At 40.2% G+C, this 22090-nt stretch overlaps 1 protein-coding gene and 1 pseudogene across 11 annotated transcripts in view; one reads left to right on the top strand and one right to left on the bottom strand.

The window, feature by feature from the left end:
* The window catches only part of LOC118150262 (interferon-induced transmembrane protein 3-like), a 144229-nt pseudogene that overhangs the window by 84764 nt on the left and 37375 nt on the right, over positions 1–22090 (top strand). The gene's annotated exons all lie outside the window — the stretch shown is intronic.
* The window catches only part of LOC103789779 (uncharacterized), a 105994-nt gene that overhangs the window by 80423 nt on the left and 3481 nt on the right, over positions 1–22090 (bottom strand). For 7 of the 10 annotated variants that reach the window (XM_054250139.2, XM_054250138.2, XM_054250140.2 and 4 more), the window contains exon 2: positions 1049–1159. In XM_054250139.2, coding sequence (XP_054106114.1) covers positions 1049–1159 — 111 coding nt within the window. Of the gene's footprint in view, positions 1–1048; positions 1160–8843; positions 10761–11438; positions 11500–12102; positions 12230–22090 lie in introns of those variants that run through there. The other 3 variants (XM_035286513.3, XM_035286514.3, XM_078360659.1) reach the window with 2 other exon arrangements.

The raw sequence follows: 22090 nt of genomic DNA on the forward strand, positions 1-22090 counted from the left end.
GGAATGGTGGGGCCTTTCCATACTCTCCCTCCCAGCTCCAAAAAGTTTGTCTTATCTTGACTTTAGGTATACAACCACGTCTGTTATCACCTCAACACTCTGTGGTCTGTGGACCAGCAGCATGGATGACATCTGGGAGTGATTTAGAAATGCCAGCTCTGGCAGGAGGTGGTGGCTCACATCGGTAATCCCAGCACTTTTGGAGGCCAAAGTGGGAGGATGGCTTCAGCCAGGAGTTCAAGACCAACATGGCAAAACCCTGCCTCTACAAAAAAACAAAAAATGCCAGGTGTGGCGGTACCTGTTTATGGTTCCAGCTACTCTAGAGGCTGACATGGGAGGATTGCTTGAGACTGGGAGGTCAAGGCTGCAGTGAACTGAGATGACAACACCGTACTCCAGCCTGGACAACAGAGCAAGACCCTACTGAAGAAAGAAGATAGGCCAGGAATAGGGGCTTACACCTGTAATCTCAGCACTTTGGGAGGTCAAAGTGCGTGTATCACCTAAGGTCAGGCGTTCGAGACCGGTCAGGCATTTGAGACCAGCCTGGCCAACATGGTGAAACCCTGTCTCCACTAAAATACAAAAATTAGCAGCTGGGCATGATGGCTCATGCCTGTAATCCCAACACTTTTGGAGGCCAAGGCAGGTGAATCACGTGAGGTTAGGAGTTCAAGACCAGCCTAATATGGAGAAACCCCGCCTCTATTAAAGGCGTAAGCCACCATGCCTGGCCTCAACTGAGCATCTCAGGTGGGAAAGACCCAGGTAGGCTGCAGCAAAGGGCGGGGGCTAGAACTGGAAAAGAAGTGAGATATCCCCAAAAAGATGAAGTGGCCAAGGGCAAGGTCTTCTCCTCAGCCCTGGTACAGCCTGGCTTACTGCTTCTCATTATGGGAAAGACCACTTATAAGAACTGCCCAGAAGGAGAGCCCCTCAGCGTGGCAACCAAGTGCTCGAACCTAAGGTACACACAGTGGGACCAAGAGGCTCAGAAGGGAACTGAAGCGAGCATGCGCACAGACAAGCAGCAAAGGGAGCGTACCTGCAAATCAGGCTGTACTGGCCAGAGACAGCTGGACAGGAGGAGGAAAGGGTTTCCCACCTCCGCCGAGATCCAGGCCAGTCTGCAGTTCACAGGGTGGATATCCATTACCTGCCACACAAGGCCAATGGGAAAGTCACAACAAATACCAAAACGTCATGCTTCAAAGGCCCCCTACATGACAATTTTATAACCATATGAAATTAAACCTACTTGCCCATTAGAAATACACTACAAGGCGGTTGCAGTGGCTCCCGTCTGTAATCCCAGCACCATGGGAGGCCAAAGTGCAAGGATCGGCTGAGGCCAGGAATTGGAAACCTGGGCAAGATGTCAAAATCCCGCTTTTACACAAAAAATTTTTTTTAATTTTTTAATGCCTGCATCTGGGTGCCCGCCCTTAGTCCCAGCAATGTGGGAAAATTGCTTGAGCCCAAGAATTTGAGGCTGCAATGAGCTATGATCACACCACTGCACTCCAGCCTGGGTGACAAAGTAGTATTATCATAGCTCTGGCAAAACATAGCAGCAAATTGACTCCTTCACCAGTTTGTTTGTTTATTTATTTATTTTTTTTGAGCCAGAGTCTCGCTCTGTTGCTTAGGCTGGAGTGCAGCCGTGTGATCTTGGCTCACTGCAACCTCAGCCTCACAGGTTCAAGCAATTCTAAGGCCTCAGCCTCCGGAGTAGCTGGAACTAACTATAGGTGCGTGCCACCATGCCTGGCTACTTCTTTGTTTTTTTACTGGAGGCGGGGTTTCACTGTGTTAGCCAGGATGGTCTCCATCTCCTGACCTCGTGATTCGTGCGCCTCGGCCTTCCAAAATGCTGAGATTACAGGCATGAGCCACCACTCCCGGTCCCTTCACCAGTTTTAATAGATTTCCAGTTTTGTCTTCAGTTTCCTGAGCAAACAATGGTACCATCTCCAATGACATTTGCTTCTTCCATCCCTTCATATTGATGTTTTGTGACATTAAATAACAGACTACTGTAATGATAGATGACTGGGGTAAACAGACATACTTGCTTTTTGTTAGCTTATGTTCCTTTTTCCGATGGGTAAAAAACTTTTGACTCAAAAAAAAAAAACTTTTTAAATAACAAAAAGAGGCAGGGCACAGTGGCTCATGCCTGTGACCCAGCACTTTGGGAGGCTGAGGTCGATCACTTGAAGTCAGGAGTTTGAGACCAGCCTGACCAACATGGTGAAAGCCCATCTCTACTACAAATACAGAAATTACCCGGGTGTGGTGGCCCATGCCAATAATCCCAGCTCGGGAGGCTGAGGCAGGAGAATGCTTGAGCCCCGGAGGTGAAAGTTGCAGTGGGCAGAAATCTGGAGGTAGGAGAATTGCTTGAGGCGGAGGTTGCAGTGAGCTATCACACCACTGCACCATTCCAGCCTGGACAACAGAGTGAGAAGCCATCTCAAAAAAAAAGAAACAAACAAATATGCTTCAATAAACTCAAAGATTCAAGACACTACAAAATAGAAAGAAAAAAATTTATCAACTGATTAAAAAAAAAGACTACCTATTTAACTCATAAACTTTTGTGTATAGAAACTTTACAAAATAATTTCACCTTTGTTTTTTGTTCCTGAATGTAAGAAGTGGGAAACCATAGTCCAGAGCCACTGATAAAGACAACAGTTATTTTTTTAAAAAGAGATGAGGTCAGGCTGGGCGTGGTGGCTCACGCCTGTAATCCCAGCACTTTGGGAGGCTGAGGCAGGTGGATCACGAGGTCAAGAGATCAAGACCATACTGGTCAACATGGTGAAACCCCGTCTCTATTAAAAGTACAAAAAATTAGCTGGGCATGGTGGTGCGTGCCTGTAATCCCTACTCAGGAGGCTGAGGCAGGAGAATTGCCTGAACCCAGGAGGCGGAGGTTGCGGTGAGCCGAGATCGCGCCATTGCACTCCAGCCTGGGTAACAAGAACGAAACTCCGTCTCAAAAAAAAAAAAAATGAGGTCAGGCTAGGCACAGTGGCTCACACCACTAATTCCAGGACTTCCACTAATTCCGCCTCCAGGTGGAGGCGGGCGGATCACGAGGTCAGGAGTTCGAGACCAGCCTGGTCAACCTGGTAAAACCCTATCTCTACTAAAAAGTACAAAAATTAGCCAGGGGTGGTGGTGCACTCCTGTAATCCCAGCTATTCAGGAGGCTGAAGCAGGAGAATCACTTGAACCCAGGAGGCGGAAGTTCTGGTGAGCCAAGATTATGCCACTGCGCTCCAGCCTAAGCGACAGAGTGAGACTCTGTTTCAAAAAAAAAGACAAGTTTCACTGTTGCCCAGGCTAGTCTTGAACTCCTGGCCTCAAGCAATCCTCCCACCTCAGCCTCCAAAGTGCTGGAATTACAGATGTGTGCCACCACACCTGGCTAATAGTTATAAACTAACATTTCTTTGATAATGTGAATTTTCTGGAGCACTATACATGAGTTAATTTGGATTGGATTTTCCCAAATTACTACATCTTAGGATTTCTCTTCAGTGAACAATGGGATGAGGAGACTTCAATCCACCAAAGTTGTGTTTTTGTGTGTGTGTGTGTGTATATATATATATATATATATATATGTATATATATTCCTTGTAAATACATATAAATTTCTGAGGATGGCACTAATGCCATGTGCAACATCTATTTGTATCTAAGTATCACCACCTCCGGAGGTGATACTTAGGTCATCTCATCAGAAAACACGCATACTTGTCCACAAATAGATGCTGCACATGGCATTAGTGCCATCCTCAGAAATTTATATATATTTGCAAGAAATATACTTTTAAGTCAATGGTATATTATCATAGATACAGGATATGCTTACTCCATAATCAGCAAATTCGCTCCTTCACCAGTTTTAATAATTTCCAGTTGTTTTGTCCTCAGTTTCCTGAGCAGACAATGCTATCATCTCCAACCACATTATTTCTTTCTTCCATCCCATTCTTCCTATTTTTCATTGTTTAGTGACGTTAATTGACTACTGTAATGATAAATGACTAGGGTAAAATATATTTGTTTTTTACTCTTTTTATTTTTTTTATTTTCTACCCTTTTTTTTTTTACCAAATAGAATCTTTGTTAGGTTCCATTCCTCCTTTCAATGGGAAGCCTCTCCCACACTTAACCATGCAGTGCTATAAACATACCTTAACCAAGAATCCTATATCCAGCAAAGCACATGTTCAACGTTCAATACAGAAGACAAAACACATATTTTCCCCATTGTGTATATATGTATGCACACATACACACATACATATATGAGAGAGAGAGAGAATTTGTTCTTACCTTACCAGCCCTACAAAAAAGATCAAAGGAAGTTGTTTTTTAAATTTATTTTTATTATTCTTTTTGAGACAGGGTGTTACTCTGTTGCCCAGACTGGGGTGCAGTGGTTCGATCTTGGCTTACTGCAATCTCTACCTCCTCAGCTCAAGTGATCCTCCCACCTCAGCCTCCCGAGTAGTAACTGGAACTACAGGCACATACTACCAGGCCCAGCAAACTTTTTTGATTTTTTGTAGAGATGAAGTGTCACTATATTGCCCAGGCTGGTCTCCAACTCCTGGGCTCAAGTGATCTGCCCACCTTGCCTCCTGAAGTGCTGGGATTACAGGCATGAGCCACTGTGCCCAGCCCCAAAAGTTCTACTCTGACATCAAATGATGCCAAAATCTATAGGAAAAAACAGAGACCAACATTAAAGAATCATTATATAAGAAGAGACAAACTGAACATGTATTTCTTTACCTTTCTTATCCTTATGGATTTAAAAGGAACTGTAAAATAATGAAGAACTGATGGATTATTGGGCCCACAACATATAATAATATAACACGTGTATTATATTTGCAAATAACACCATAAAAAGTGGGCTAACCAAATGAGTACCAATGGCAATGTAATAATTATAAAAATCTATTTATGGATGTGGAATCCTAAAAATTGTTACACATGTAACAAAATACCCCCAAAAGGCAAAAATATAATGGAGTTATAGAGAATAAGTATGTTTGTACATCACTGTAATTTCTCCATAGATCACTGGAGAACTGATCCTGATTGTGATGAGTTATCATTTACAAGATAAACACTCAAGTAGCCACCACAAAATCTCAGAACTATAATGAAAAATAAATCATCCTATATTGCAAAGGCATATTGTGTTAAATCAGAATTTACTGTCCTTCCTTAATGGAACATTTACTTCACATCCATTCCGTAAAAGTATGGAGACAACCTCATTCTCCCCACTCAGAAATTCCCATGTTATGTTTTATCACATATTTCCTTCTCTTTCTACTAGTAGTAGAATCAAGTACAACATTGATTCTACTATTAAAATCAGAAAATTCTTTTATGTGCATGTGATGATCTCTTTCTTTTTTGAGACCAAATCTTGCTCTGCTGCCCAAGCTGGAGTGCTGTGGAACGATCTCAGCTCACTGCAATCTCCACCTCCTGGGTTCAAGTGATTTTCCTGCCTCAGCCTCCCAAGTAGCTAGTACTAGAGGCTCATGGCACCAGGCTCAGCTAATCTTTGTATTTTTAGCAGAGATGAGGTTTCACCATGCTGGCCAGGCTGGTCTTGAATTCCTGACCTCAGGTGATCCATTTGCCTCGGCCTCCCAAATTGCTTGGATTATAGGCATGAGCCACCACACCAGGCCATGATCTCTTTCTAATTGTTGAACCGCTAGCCAGGTACAGAATTACAGGTCAATCATCCCTTATTTTGCCTTATTCTTTCTCAGTTTTCCAGAGTTTGGAGGATATTTTCCACTTTATTCTTATTTGTGCTGCTTAATTTCTTCTTACATTTTGGAAGATTTGGTCATAAACTGTTTAGTGGCTCATGTTTATGAATGTTTCACTTATGTTTATGAATGTTGTGCAGAGGAAATTAAAATTGCCATACAGTTTTCAACAGTGGTTGTACCATTCTACATTCCCACCAATAGTGTACAAGGGTCTCAATTATTCCATGTCCCTGCCAGCTGTGTAAAGAACTACGGCATCAAGAACTTGAAGAGGACCAGGCATAGTAGTTCACACCTCTAATCCCAGCACTTTAGGAGGCTGAGGTGGGGGGATCACTTGAACCCAGTTCAAGAACAGCCTGAGAAACATAGTGGGATCTGATATCTACAAAAATAAGAAAACAAAAATAATAAAGCCAGATGTGGTGACACATACCTGTAAACCCAGCTACTAGGGAGACTGAGGTGGAAGGACCACTTAAGCCCAGACGGCAGTGAGCTATGATCATGCCGCTGCACTCCAGCCACAATGAAAGAGTACGACCCAATCTCAATAAAACAAAACAAAACAAAACAAAAAGCTTGAGGAACATGAGAGAACTGGCATTGGCTAAAGGAAATGCACCAAGGAAACAACAGCATTTCTAGAAGAGTTCATGAAACTTGAGAAAGAAAAGTTCCCTTCCAGAGCAAGTCTTCCATTGTGATGAATCAGGCATGTTCTGGAAGAGGATGCCCAATTGTGCCTTCATCCCTATAAGTCTCAAAAATGCTCTGGGGTTCAGGGCCTGGGAAGATCACTTTACTCTGGTGCTATGTGGCAATGTAGCTGGTCAGAAGATCAAGCCAGGCTTCAAGCACTGAGCAAACAATCCCTGGGTTATTTAGAAATAAAGCAAAACTGGCTGGGAACAGTGGCTCATGCCTATAATCCCAGCACTTTGGGAGGCTGAGGCAGGGGAATCACCTGAGGTCAGGAGTTCGAGACCAGCCTGGCTAACATGGTGAAACCCTGTCTTTACTAAAAACACAAAAATTAGCCAGGCATGGTGGCAGGTGCCTGTAATCTCAGCTACTGGGGAGGCTGAGGCAGAAGAATCACTTGAACCTGTAAGGTGTAGGTTGCAGTGAGCCAAGGTCATACCACTGCACTCCAGCTTGAGTGACAAAGCAAGACTCCGGCTCAAAAAACAAAAACAAAAAAAAAAAAAAAAAAGAAAAGAAAGAAAAAAAGAAAAACTTGCCTGCCTGTGTTCTCACAAGAACACACAAAGCCTTGGTTCTACCAATTCATCATTCCTTATGTGAAGGAATAACACAAAGAGAAAGGGTCCCCTCAAGGTCCTCTACATAACTGACAATGCCCTGATCTCTAATCTCTTTTTTATGCTGATGAAAAAGTGTAAGTGATGTTTGTGCCTTCTAACAGTGTATCACTGCTACAGCCACTTGATCAAGGTATCATCAAGCACATTAAGGCAATTTACACCTACCTCAACTTTTTTTTTCTTTTTGAGATGGAGTCTCACTCTGTCACCCAACCTGGAGTGCAGTGGCATGATCTTGGCTCACTGCAACCTCTGCCTCCTGGGTTCAAGTGATTCTCCTGCCTCAGCCTCCCAAGTAGCTGGGACTACATGTGCATGACACCAGGCTCAGCTAATTTTTATATTTTTAGTAGAGATAGGGTTTCACCATGTTGACCAGGCTGGTCTTGAACTCTTGACCTCAAGTGATCCGTCTGCCTCAGCCTCCTAAAGTGCTCGGACTACAGGTGTGAGCCACCATATCCAGCCCCACCTCAACTTTTACACAATTTATGCTGCCTTGATGCTAACCCTGACTATACCACAGGGTATTTATTTATTTATACTGCAAAGGGTATAGATGCCCTACAGCCCAGGATACCCAAAGCATATTGGAAGACATTAGTGAGGCAGTAAGTGATTTCAGGGGTTTCTCCAAGACTGATACAGCAGTCAGGAGTATCTTAAATGTTGCAAAGAAAGTTGGTGGAAAAGGCTATCTCCAACAGCAGGAATAAAGACAACACTGAGGAACACAAAAGAGGTCAGAGAAACCCTTACTAATAAGGAAACTGAAGACATACTGAAATCCTCTACAAGTGATGATGAATGACGGTGATATAAAAAATTAAGAAGAGGCAGTGAGATTGATTAGGACACATGAAAAATTTGCAGCTGATTTTGGGGCATCTATAGCCTCTGCAAGGTGCAAGTGTTAAAGACTATCAACCTCAACTAAGACCCTTTGACTGAAAAAAGCTTCTGTATCATATGAGGAAAAAATATGCAATAAACACTGTAAGGTTTTTTTAAGGATTCAAAGAAAAAGAACTAGGCCGGGCGCAGTGGCTCACACCTGTAATCCTAGCACTTTGGGAGGCCAAGGTGCATGGATTGCCAGAGGTCAGGAGTTCAAGACCAGCCTGGCCATCATGGTGAAACCCCATCTAAGAAGAAAGCAGAAAGAAAGAAGAAAAGAAGGAAGGAAAGAAAGAAGAGAAAGAGAACTAGCTTCCTAAAACAGTGTTTCTAACTAAATATCTGCAACTACGAAGACATACCCTTCAACACAAAGATCTTCAGCCCTCAAGCTGAACAGATCCCAACATTAGTATTAATCTGCAGAGTCAACATCTTCAATCAGAATCTGTGTCTTCCAACATAGACAAAGGTCTTGATGTCCTGTCAAGATTCAAGTTATTCTGGGGTCTCACCGTTTATCTGATGCCACACATCTAGTCACCTCTACACATCACATTAGGAACCATAAAGCAATCATCATTGTCATAACCATCATAATACTTGGGTTATCAAGAGAGAAGAACCGGAATTGTGGTTGGTGTTAACATAGTCTTTCAGAAATTGTAACATTATATGTGATATATACTATGTGGATAGGCTTGCAATAGTTGGGTGTGTAATGAACACATATAGTGACTTTTTTTTCTTATTGTGACTCCCTAAACAATACAACTATGTACACAGCTTTTACAATGCATGAGATGTTTTAATTAATCTAGACATGACATAGAATATACAGGAGGAAGTGGGTAGGTACAAGCAAATATTCTATTTTATAAAAGAGCTGGCATCGTGGATTTAGGTATACTCAGGGTGTATTGGAATCAATCTTCTTGCATATATCAGGGAGTAACTATTCGAAAGAAATGGAAACTTCTTAAGGCTTTACCAAGTTTACATGCGTAGGATTTATTTCTTGCAAGTATCTGAAATGTGATAATGAATGCTTTTCAACATTCCATATATTTATAAAATATCCTTCCAGTGAGTCCTTTTATGTCTATTAAAGGAACTGAGAGAACTGAAGGCTTTCCCACATTCCTTACATTCATAGGGCTTCTCTCCAGTGTGAATTCTTTCATGTTCTCGACAGAAACTGGAACGACTGAAGGCTTTACCACAGTGTTTACACTCATAGGGTCTTTCTCCAGTGTGAATCCTTTCATGTCTTACAAGGAAGGAGGGCCAAAAGAACGCTTTCCTGCATTGCTTACATTCATATGGCTTCTCTGCTGTGTGAGTCCTCTCATGAGTTTTTAAGTAACTGAAACGAGTGAAGGCTTTCCCACAAGTTGGACACTCATAAGATTTTTCTTCACTGTGAGTCCTTTCATGGTGACGAAAGTATTTAAAAGAACTAAATGCTTTCCCACATTCCTTACATTCATAAGGCTCCTCTCCACTGTGTGTTGATTCATGACTTTGAAAAGAAAAGAAATCACCAAAAGCCTTTCCACATTTACATTTATAGGGTGGGTCTCCAGTGTGTGTTGTTTCATGTTTTCGAAGGGAACTGGAAATACGGAAAGCTTTTCCACATTGCTTACATTCATAGGGTTTCTCTCCAGTGTGAGTCCTTTCATGTCTTTGAAATACACTGGGAGAATCAAAGGCTTTCCCACATACTGTGCATTTATGAGGGCCATCTCCAGTGTGTGCCATCATATGTCTTCGAAAGCTTGAGCGATGAGATAACAATTTCCCACATTGCTTACATTCATAGGGTTTCTCTAGAGTGTGAGTTCCTTCATGAATTCGTACTGAACCAGGAAAATCAAAGCCTTTCCCACATATCTTACATTTATGAGGTCCATCTCCACTGTGCACTATCATGTGTCTTTGAAAGCTTCCGAGATGACAAAATGCTTTCCCACACTGTTTACACATATAGGGTTTCTCTCCAGTGTGAATTCTTTCATGTACTCGAAGGGAACTGGAAACACTGAAGGCTTTCCCACACTGTTTACATTTGTAGGGTTTCTCTCCAGTGTGAATTCTTTCATGTCTTAGATATGAACTATAATCAGGGAAGGCTTTAGAACACTGCTTACATTCATACGGTTTCTCTCCAGTATGTATTTTTTCATGTCTTAGATAGGAACTATAAGCAGGAAAGGCTTTAGAACACTGCTTACATTCATACGGTTTCTCTCCAGTGTGAGTTCTTTCATGCATACGTAATAAACTGGGCCAAAAAAAGGCTTTCCCACACAATTCACATTTATAAGGTCCATCTCCACCTTGCACTACCATATGTCTTCGAAGATTTCCAGGAGAACTGAAGGTTTTTCCACATTCCTTACAATCATAGAGTTTCTCTCCAGTATGAGGCCTTTCACGTGTTCGAAAGGAGTGGTCCTGCTTATGTGTATATGGCTTCTCTGCATATTTGTGACATTCACGGTGTTTGTGTCCAGTGGCAACTCTGATGTAGCAATTCAGGGATGAATGACCCATTATGACTTCTCCATTCACACTGCTTTCGCATGCATCTACTCTGGCAGGAGTGTTCTTGTTTACAATACTATTTCGAATCTGGCTTAAGGTTTCTCCACACTGACTACCATCTTTACTTTTACCAAATCTCTCTACCACATCACATCTGTAAAAAATGAAAAGTACATTACTAAAGGTTTATTATTGACTTTATATTTATCAACAGGTATTAGATTCACATTTTTAATGTTATCATGCAAGCTACAGGCTTCATACCCTGCTTGAATGTGAACGGACTGAATGCTGTGCGAGATAATTCAACCCCAGCTATTTTCAAGACAGTGATATGCATAAGGAGATTCTTTTTTTTTTCTTTCTTTTTTTTTTTTTTGGAGCTCCCACACTGTTGTGGGAGGGGATCCCAGAGAGGGAAATCCCAAGGAGATTCTTAAATTCTTTTTTTTAAGACAGGATCTTGTTCTGTCCCTTAGGCTATAGTACACTGGTGCCATCACAGATCACTGCAGCCTTGAACTCCCAGGCTCAAGTGTTCCTCCTGTCTCAGCCTCGTAAAGTGCTGGGATTGCAGGCATGAACCACCACACCCAGTCTCATATGGGAAATCTTAATATTGTTTCCATGGGAATTATTTTGCAAACACTGAATGGCTACGTCACATTTAATATATTTATGTCCCATTTAATAATATATTTTTAGAGAAATGTTTCTAAGAATAAATAAATTTAAGCTGGGCTTGTTCATCATCTTTGTTGTTTTTAAAAGTTCTTGTCATTCTCAGAAACATTACAGGGACATCACCTGTCTCTTATAAGTTACAAATTACCTTAGATTTCTCCTGAGATTTTGGTACCAATCATCAGTGTTCTGGTTTTCCCATTTCATTCCTAAAAGAGAGAGCCAGAAAAATCACTATAAATTATTACAAAATGATACAAAAATGGTTAAGATTTTATGTATACTTCAATCATGCACGATTCATTCATTGAACTATAGTTGACTCCTGAACAACACAGGTTTGAACTGCACAAGTCCATTTGTATATAAATGTTCTTCAGTCTCTGCTACCCCTGTGACAGCAAGACCAACCCCTCTTCCTACTTAGCCTACTCAATGTGAAAATAAGGATGAAAACCTTCATGATGATCCCCTTTTATGCACACTAAATATAGTTTTTCTTCCTTAAGATTTTATTAACATTTACTTTAACTTACTTTATTCTGAGAATACAGTATGCAATACATACGACATATATGTGCTCATCAGTTGTTTATGTGACTGTTAAGGCTGCCAGTCAAAAGTAGGTTAAGCTGTGGCAGACAAAAGGTTATATGAGGGCATACAACTGGTTGGGGGCTGGCACCTCTTAACCCTGTGTTGTTCAAGGGCGAGCTTTATCTTTTTTCTGTATTTCAAATAACTGAACAGCACTGATGACCACAAAACAAATGTCTCTAATTGACTAAATGAAGACATGGTATCATCCATACCTATACAGTTCAGGTTCCTAATGGTTTCCTGCATCACATCTCTGTAAAGATTCTTCTGTGTTGGACCCAGCAAAGCCCACTCCTCATGGGTGAAGTTCACAGCCACATCCTCAAAGGCCACTGAGTCCTGAAACATCCCATACGTCCAGAAAAGGAAGGTTGAAACTCACAGTACTGAGAACCTAGTCTCACTTCATCAGCTTCACATGATGCTGTAGTTTCCAAGCATTTATTTAATGACATCATAAATCTATTCTCATTCTCTGTCTACACTCACTGTCTGATGCTGGAATTGTATTTGCTAAAGTAACAGTTGAATAGGAACATGTCTCTTGTTGGCGAATTATGCAAGTGAGTCTTAATGCCTGGATTACTCCTAATGTCTATTTCTACAGTGGGTCTGTAGTTCTTGTCATAACAAAGTTCTACCACCTATTGTGCAAAAGAAAGTTACAATTAGCAGACTTGAGACTGCATATCCTTACAACTGCTTGTTCATGATGTTGACCCTTTAATGGTGTGTAGACAATGTATTTAGGGGAGGGCTCCATGAGTGTAACTAATAACAGAGCTGGAGTGTGCCTAAACTGTTTATGTAAAAATTATGGTATTTGCTTAACTCCTAACTTCCCTCTGAGAGTTTGGAATTGTATGACATGCTCAGCAGAGGAAGCATACCTAATTAGCTACTGCTAGGTTTGAATGTTTTCCCCTCCAAAATGCATGTTGAAACTGAATCCCCGTTGTGGTAGTAATGAAAGGTAGTAGTTTAAGAAATGAGTGGGTCTTGAGGGTTTGAAACACATAGATGGGTTAATCCACTCATGAATGGGTTGAATAAATGAACCCACTTAATGAATAAACGGGTTATACAGGTGAGGTTCTGATGTCCTTATGAGAAGAAAAAAATACTTGAGGCAGACACTCAGCCCCCTCATCGTGTGATGCCCTGTGCCACCCAGGGACTCTACAGTCTCCATCAGCAAGAAGGTTCCCACCAGATGCCCACTTTGACCTTACTTGGTCTTCTGAGCTTCCAGAACCGCAAGAAATAAATACCATTGCTTACAGATTATCCCAGTTCTGGTATCCTGTTATAAGTAACAATAAAACAGTCTTATAGACTAAGACAGACACAAAGAAACACTCTAGACACTGGGTTCCTAATGAGCTACTCTGGTAGATGATATTTCATAAGATTTTATTATTGTTGTTTTGTTTTTTTCAATTTCTTACTTGGGAGATTTAGTCTATCCTATGTGATTCACAGAGAGAATATTTGGAAGGTGGCAACTGGTTCCCTGTAGATCAAATGTAGTTCAGTATGACAAAAGACTAACAAAAGAGATTTCACCAACCAAATAGAAAAATTTTAAACTTTTTATTGGGTAATGTCAAAGTAGAAGGAAAGAGGACAGACTGAACATGTTCTTAGACAGAATTCGGTGTCAGCTTTAATGAGTATCAATTATATTCCATAAATCTCAACAGCAGACAGTTAATAGCAACATTACATAACCAATTTTCATAGAAGTCATAAATGTCTCACAGAACCTATTTTCTTCTCTGAAGAAAAAGTAATAATAAAAGAAGCATAAATATCTAAAAATGCTTAAAAAAAACCTCATCAAGAAAGTAGACAGTTTTACAAAAACAGAGGATTTAAAACTATAATATTCCACATCCCATACTATTAAACAAAGAGAAAAATAAATATAAACAGGAAAGTGAAACATGATAGAAAAGCCTTCTACTGTTTTTTCTTTGGCCCAATCCCTGCCCACCTCATTGCCAGTCTTGAAGACTGAGAGTCCCCAATGTAGAACTCTGGTCACTACAGAGAGTACAGATCACATCTTATTTCCAAATTACTGCCTTTGTATTTTTGAATCAGTATGGGGACTCTCCAAAGGTCTGAAACAAGGCTCTCTTTTGTATTTCATTTACAATCCAATCAGAGTCAAACTAGGCAGGAACTACTTTAAAATGCTGCAAAATACACAAAGAGCATGCAACCACCTGGGATAACACAAGACGGCTAAGACATACATTAGAAGACCAGGTGTGGTGACTCACACCTGTAATCCCAGTACTTTGGGAAGCCAAGGGGGATAGGATTACTTAAGTGCAGGGAATTCAAGACCAGCCTGGGCAACAGAGGGAGACCTCATCTCTAAAAAAACATAAAATTAGCTAGGTATAGTGGCGCATGCCTGTAGTCCCAGCTACTCAGGAGGCTTAAGTAGAGGGATTGCTTGAGTCCAGGAGGTTGACGCTGCCAAGGTCATGCCACTGCACTCCAGTCTGAGTGAAACAGTGACACTGTCTCAAGGGGGGAAAAACATATATTAATTAGACCATCTAGGTCCCAGGAGAAAACACTAAAGTCTAATTTTTCTTTACAAATAAGCATATTCAAAAGCACCCAGATATACTGGGGAACAGAGAAAGCCCCATGCAGGCACAGGAAACAACATATTTTCATAAAAGATAGGTGGGGACCCTCTTTTTCAGCTCCAGCTAACATCCAGATTTAGCTAAACAGAAAGAGAAAACTAAAGTTGTAAATGCTCTGGCTAAGTGCTCAAAGAATGTCCCAGCAGACAGCCACCCACAACGAGTGGAAGAGGTTGTTTCATCTACTTTTAGCTTCTAACATTCAGGAAATATCTGTCAGAACACTGGATGAACATAAGCTAAGGAACAAAGACTTCAGTGTCTGCACCCAGTAGGAAATACAGTCTCTGCAAACATACTTTGAAAATGTTACTAAAAAAATGAATATGTGCAGTGGCTCAAGTTTGTAATCCCAGAACTTTGGGAGGCTGAGGCAGGAGGATCATCTGAGGCCAGGAGTTTGAGACCAGCCTGGGCAACATAGTGAGACTCTGTCTCTATTTAAAAAAAGAAAAAGAAATGAATAATTTCAGCCTTCAAGCAAGAATACCAAACAATGAAGGGGAAAGAATCTGATTTCCAGAGTTACCCAATTATAACATTCAAATGTCTCCTTTTCAATACCACACACACAAAAAAAAAAAAGATAAATAAAACAGACAAATATGAAAATATGGTTCATTCATGGAAACAATCTGAGATAAATCATCTCTGAAAAATCTCAGACATTGTATTTACTGAAAAAAACCTGTGAAGCAACTGTCTTAAATATATTCACCTTGGTAAAGGCAATGATAAACAAAGAACTAAGAGAAAACCGGAAAATCAATGTAGGAATAAAATAATACCAAAAAATATTAAAAACTGAGCCATATAGAAATTTTGCAGCTGCAAGATACAACAACTTAAATAAAAACATCACTGAAGGTACTCAACAGATGTGAGCAACCAGTGAAAAAAATAGCTAAAATGAAGATAAAATAATTGAAATTACCTGGTCTGAGGAAAAAAAAAAAAAAAAAGGAAGAATGAAATGGAAAGAATGTGTGACTGGTATACCTGCCTTGCCAGTAACGCTAAAAGAAGTTCAGCCGGGTGTAGTGGCTCATGCCTGTAAACCCAGCACTTTGGGGGATCAAGGAGGGTGGATCACCTGAGGTTGGGAGTTTGAGACTAGCCTGACCAACATGGAGAAACCCCATCCCTACTAAAAATACAAAATTAGCCAGGCGTGATGGCGAATGCCTGTAATCCTAGCTACTTGGGAGGCTGAGGCAGAAGAATAGCTTGAACCCAGGGGATGGAGGTTGCGGTGAGCTGAGATCAGCCATTGCGCTCCAGACTGGGCAAAAAGAGGGTAACTCTGTCTTTAAAAAAAAAAAGTTCATCAGAGAGAAAAAAATTATATGGGTTAGAAATTCAGATCGTGTGTGTGTGTGTGTGTGTGTGTGTGTACACACACATATGAAGAGTATTAGGAAAGAATTAAATGAAGGCACAAAAAATTCTTTACTCTTCTTATAGCTATCTGATCTAATAGATATAGGTTTGTCCAAAATAATAATATCAAATCAGCTGGGTATGGTGGTGCACATCTGTAACCCCAGCTACTCAGGAGGCTGAGGCAGAAGAATTGCTTGAACTCAGGAGGTGAAGGTCGCAGTGAGCCAAGATCATACCATTGTACTCCAGCCTGGGCAATAGAACGAGACTCTTGTCTCAAAAAATAATAATAATATCAATGATGTATTTGGTGGTTTATAGCTCCCAGCTGAACTAATGAATGACAGTAATGTTATATGTGATGGGAGGAAGAACAATCGTTATACTTTGGAACTACTATACCAGCCCTATTCCCGAAGCCACTATAGTGTTATTTGAAATTGAAGGTCCATTAGTTGCAAATGCTATACCATAAACTCTGGGGAATTCACTAATAGAATCTAAGAAAAAGTAGGCAAACTATGTAGATATAATACATAAAATAAAATCATATAGAATGCTCAGCTAAAAGGAAAAGGGGCAGAAAAAGAGAAGTTAAAAAAAACCAGACAAGAACAACAAATAGAAAACAGTAATATACATGTATATATGAATCCAATTATGCCAACTGGTACTTACATGTGTATTCTCTACATTCGCCAGTAAAAAAGACAGGGACTGGCAGAGTGAAATAAAAAAACAAGAACCAAAACTGTATTTTAAGAAAAGGATTTTAAACAGAAAGACACAGATACATTAAATATACAGGTATGGAGAAATACAGGCCATTCTAGCCCTAATCAAAAGAAATTTGAAAGAGCTTTGTAATATTCAGACAAATCAGGTTTTAGATTTTTAAAAATTACAAGTGATAGAGATTTCATAATGATAAAGAAGTCAATCGTATACGACATAACCATAACATCTATGCCCATAAAACAGAGATCAAAATATATAATGCAAAAACTTATAAAACCACAAGGCAAATACACAAATCTAGAATTATAATTGGGGGAAAACAACTCACCTCAATAATTGGCAGATCAGTTCTGCAGAAAATCACTAATGATCTAGCTGAACTCAACAGCACTATCAATCAACTGGATTTAATTGTAACATATTTATAGCATCGTTTATTCAATAACAGCATACATACTCTTCTCAGGCCCAATGAAATATTCACTAAGATGAACAATATTCTCAGCCATAAAACACATTTTAGCAAATTTAAAAAAATATAATAGAAACTTGGCTGGGTGCGGTGGCTCATGCCTGTAATCCCAGCACTTTGGGATGCTAAGACAGGCAGATCACCTGAGGTCAGGAGTTCGAGACCAGCCTGGCCAACATGGCAAAACCCCATCTCTACTAAAAGTACAAAAATCAGCTGGGTGAGGTGTCGGTCACTTGTAATCCCAGCTACTCAGGAGACTGAGGCAGGTGAATTGCTTGAGCCTGGGAGGCGGAGGTTGCAGTGACCTGAGATCCCAAGAGTGCACTCCAGCCTGGGCGACAAGAGCAAGACTCCAAACAAACAAACAAAAAATTGAAACTCTATAAAGTATGCAATCAAATCATATTAAAATTCATGTAAAAATTAATAACAGAAGCATAGTTGAAAAACCTCGACAAAGTGGAGATTGAAGCCACAAACTTCTCAACTACACAAACTTCAAAGAGAATTGTCAAGCAAAATGTAAATACTGCAATGTTGATGAAAAAGAATACATCTTAGCAAAATCTTTGGAATACAGTAAAGGCAGTGCTTTGAGGGAAATTTAAAGAATTGAATGCATTCCCTAGAAAGTAAAGGTTTAAAATTGATACCCTAACCTTCCATTTTAGGAGACTAGAGAAAAATGGCAAGATTCATATAAATCAGAGGAAAGGAATAATGGGAAGAGATATTAACAAAATAGCTATGTAGAAATCAATAGAAAACAACAACAAGCCAACAGATGGTTCTTTGGAAAGATCATTAAAATTCATAAGCCCATAGCCAAGTTAACTCAGAAAAAAGAGGAGGCATCACTACTAATCCCATGGACAGTAAAAGAACCATAAACGACTATTAGGAACAACTAAGTGCCCAGATATTTGATAAAATTATATGGAATGGGACAATTATTTGAAAGACAGCATTTACCAAAACTCACAAAGGGAGAACTAAGTAATATGAATAGGCCTGTATCTATTGAAGATATTAATAAATAATAAATGTCCCAGAAAAAAAAAAGTCAACAGGTCAGCATGATTTCACTGCTGAATTCTGGCAAGCATTTATGGAAGAAATGAAACCAATTCTCTACAATCTCTTCCAGAAAATAGAAGCAGAGGAAACACACTCTATTCCATGCTATAAGGCCAACATTGCCCTAATACCAAAACTAGACAGACATTACAGACGTATCTCCACCATGTGAGGAGGTAAGAAGACTACCATCTGCAAACCAGGTAGCAGGTCCTTACCAGAGGCCTCATCTGCTTGATATTGGACTTCTAGAATCTACACCTTTGAGAAATAAATGTTTGTTGTCTAGGGCACACAGTTTATGGCAATCTGGTATAGCAATCCGAAGTGACTAAGACAGGTAGACTCTTACTCTACCACACCTCAGGCTTTGAAGTCTACAGCAATCAGGTCACTAGTCTCATATATAGGCATTAAGCCGCAGGATAAAGAAATGATAACCTACGGGTCACATTTGGCAGGCTTCCAAATCAACCCACTTAGAGAAGTCTTCTTCTTCTTCTTCCTCTGTTTTTTTTGAAACGGAGTCTTGCTCTGTTGCCCAGGCTGGAGTGCAATGGCGCAATCTCTGCTAAATGCAACCTCTGCCTCCCAGGTTCAAGTGATTCTCCTGCCTCAGCCTCCAGAGCAGCTGGGATTATAGGCGCCTGCCACCATGACTGACTAATTTTTGTATTTTTTAGTAGAGACAGGGTTTCACCATGTTGGTCAGGCTGGTCTCGAACTCCTGACCGCATGGATCCACCTACCTTGGCCTCCCAAAGTGCTAGGATTACAGGCATGAGCCACTGCGCCCACCAAGAAGTCTTCCAATCCATGGTTTACATCCTGTCTGTGAGTAAAAGATCTTATCATGAGTCCCTCAAATCTTACTGTGAGTTCTTCAAACTGTTGGTATGATTAACATGTGACCTACTTACATCAAAAAAGACACTGATTTATTTCTGAATCATGTTTTGCTGATTGTCTTCCACTTAGAACATTTTAGCCTGTCAGCTGTCATCTATAGGCAATGCTTATAACGTCTATATTGTACCCTTCAAGGAAAAGGACAATTCTGGTATGAGTAGTCCCTCCAGCTTCTCCTAAACTTTCTTATAAAGTTATCCAACTTGTAAGCAATTTTGGAACATACCTAAATTTGTTGGTGTGTCTTCCGAAGTTGATCATTGAATTTGGCTTATAATAAAACTTTATCAAATTATATCTGCCTCAATGGCCTTATTTTTGATAAACAAAAGTATCCCACAAAAGGCACAATATAACCATCCACAACAAAATCCCTGGAGATATACCAGAGCAGAGATAAAGTTTATAGTCAGTTTCAAGAGACAGACCTAAAGATTAAATTAGAAGAACATATAACACCTGTGAAAGATAAAAACTAGCATACTTTTGAAGTTACAAAAAAATACTTTTTTTCTTATTTAACAGTAGAGTCTTCTTGTATAAGAAAAAAAGGAGCTTCCAAAGGAGAATTCTGGCAAACTGAACTCTAATTATATTAAGAAGAGGCAAGTATAGTGACTCACGTCTATAACACCAGTACTGAGGAAGGCCAAGGCAAGAGGATCTCATGAGGCCAGGAATTTGAGATCAGCTGGGCAACATGGCAGACCCTCTCTCTACACAAAATTTAAAAATTAGCCAAGTGTGGTGGCACATGCCTACAGTCCAAGCTACTTGGGAGCCCAGGAGTTTGAGGCTGCAGTGTGCAGTGATTGTGCCCCTGCAATCCAGCCTGGGTGACACAACCAGACATTATCTAAAAAAAAAATTTTTAATTTAGGAAGAGATCATTTAAATAGAATAAATTTAAAAGATAAACCACTATCCAAAAGGAAATATTACCAATCCCTCCATGTAAAAAAGGATTCATGTATAAGGTATGCCTAAAACAAAAAGAAAGCAAACATATGCATTTACTATGCAAATGAATTAAATGCCTGAGAATTATTTCACAGAAGATGAAAGTCCACAAAGGAAATATGCTCAAGATGAATGCTAATCCAGTAAAAACACAGTATGTCATCACATGGAGATAACTAAAAGATAAATGTTAAAAGGTATAAACAAACATGCATACATGGTCAGACAGTTTCGTTTTTTTTTTTTTTGAGACAGAGTCTCGCTCTTGTTGCCCAGGCTGGAGTACAATGGCATGATCTTGACTCGTTGCAATCTCTGCCTCCCCAGTTCAAGCAATTCTCCTGCCTCAGCCTCAAGAGTAGCTGGGATTACAGGTGCCTGCTACCACACCCAGATAATTTTTAGTAGAGACAGGGTTTCACCATGTTGGCCAGGCTGGTCTCGAACTCCTGAAGTCAGGTAATCCACCAACCTCGGCTTCCCAAAGCACTGGGATTACAGGCATGAGCCACAGTACCTGGCCTGGTCAGATAGTTAATCCATACATGCTATTATGATTTTCTAGTAAACTAAAGTTTGTCTATAATCTGTTGGTCTATAATGTTCCCCTCATATGTTAAAAAATTCATCAACTGTTAGCATGTAGACACAAAACAAAAAAAAAGCATTGTCAACAAGATCAAAAAACGAATTTAAAAGTCAAGTCCTATGAGCACTGCAATGTGAGTAAGCTGCAGGACTCATAGTCTCAGATATCAGCATGTGTCAAACAGACTGAGGCAAATAAACAAAACAAAAACCTTTTCAGCACAATTTTTGTGTTTCCCCCACTGTTCATCCTTTCTTGATGTCTTTGAATCAAATCAATATTCCCTAGTGTTCCAATATAGTTACTAATTATATTTAGATTTCAGTTATGTCTTTTTGCATTATATGTTAACAGGTTGCTCTGAAGAACTAGTTCTCATACTTTATGCGCATGAGACTAATCTGAAAGGCTTGTTAAAAAACAGATTGGAGGGGCTGGTTGCAGTGGCTTACATCTGTAATTCCAGCACTTTGGGAGGCTGAGGCAGGTGGATCACCTGAGGTCAGGAGTTCAAGACCAGCCTGGCCAACATGGTGTATTTTTAGTCTCTACTAAAAATACAAAAATTAGCCAGGTGTGGTGGCGGGTGCCTGCAGTCCCAGCTACTCAGGAGGCTGAGTTAGGAGGACTGCTTGAACCTGGGAGGCAGAGGTTACAGTGAGCCAAGAACATGCCACTGTACTCCAGCCTGGGCAGCAGAGTGAGACTCTATCTCAAAAAAAAAAAAAAAAAAAAAAAAATCCAAGTGAAGTCTCCTACCAAAATAAAAAATAAAATAAAAACAAGATCATTGGGCCCCGTTCCAAGAATTACTAATTCAGTAGTCTAGGATAGCACCCTAAAACACACATTCCTTTTATATGTAATATATAATAGAAATTATATATATATATATTCATGGGGTACAAGTACAATTTTACTACACTGATATACATCTTGTAAAGTCAGGCTTTTCAGTGTATCCATCCCTGGAGCAACCCACATTATCCACCAAATAACCTCCTTCATCCCCGTGAGTCTCCATATATATATATATATATATATATATATATATATATACGCATTCTTTTTTTTTTTTGAGACGGAGTTTCGCTCTTGTTACCCAGGCTGGAGTGCAATGGCGCCATCTCGGCTCACCGCAACCTCCACTTCCTGGGTTCAGGCAATTCTCCTGCCTCAGCCTCCTGAGTAGCTGGGATTACAGGCACGCACCACCACACCCAGCTAATTTTTTTTTGTATTTTTAGTAGAGACGGGGTTTCACCATGTTGACCAGGATGGTCTCGATCTCTCGACCTCATGATTCACCCTCCTCAGCCTCCCAAAGTGCTGGGATTACAGGCGTGAGTCACCGCGCCCGGCCTATATACACATTCTTGAACTCCCACTTATAAATGACA

This window comes from Callithrix jacchus, chromosome 22, assembly GCF_049354715.1.
Source record: "Callithrix jacchus isolate 240 chromosome 22, calJac240_pri, whole genome shotgun sequence".
Classification (NCBI taxonomy): domain Eukaryota; kingdom Metazoa; phylum Chordata; class Mammalia; order Primates; family Cebidae; genus Callithrix; species Callithrix jacchus.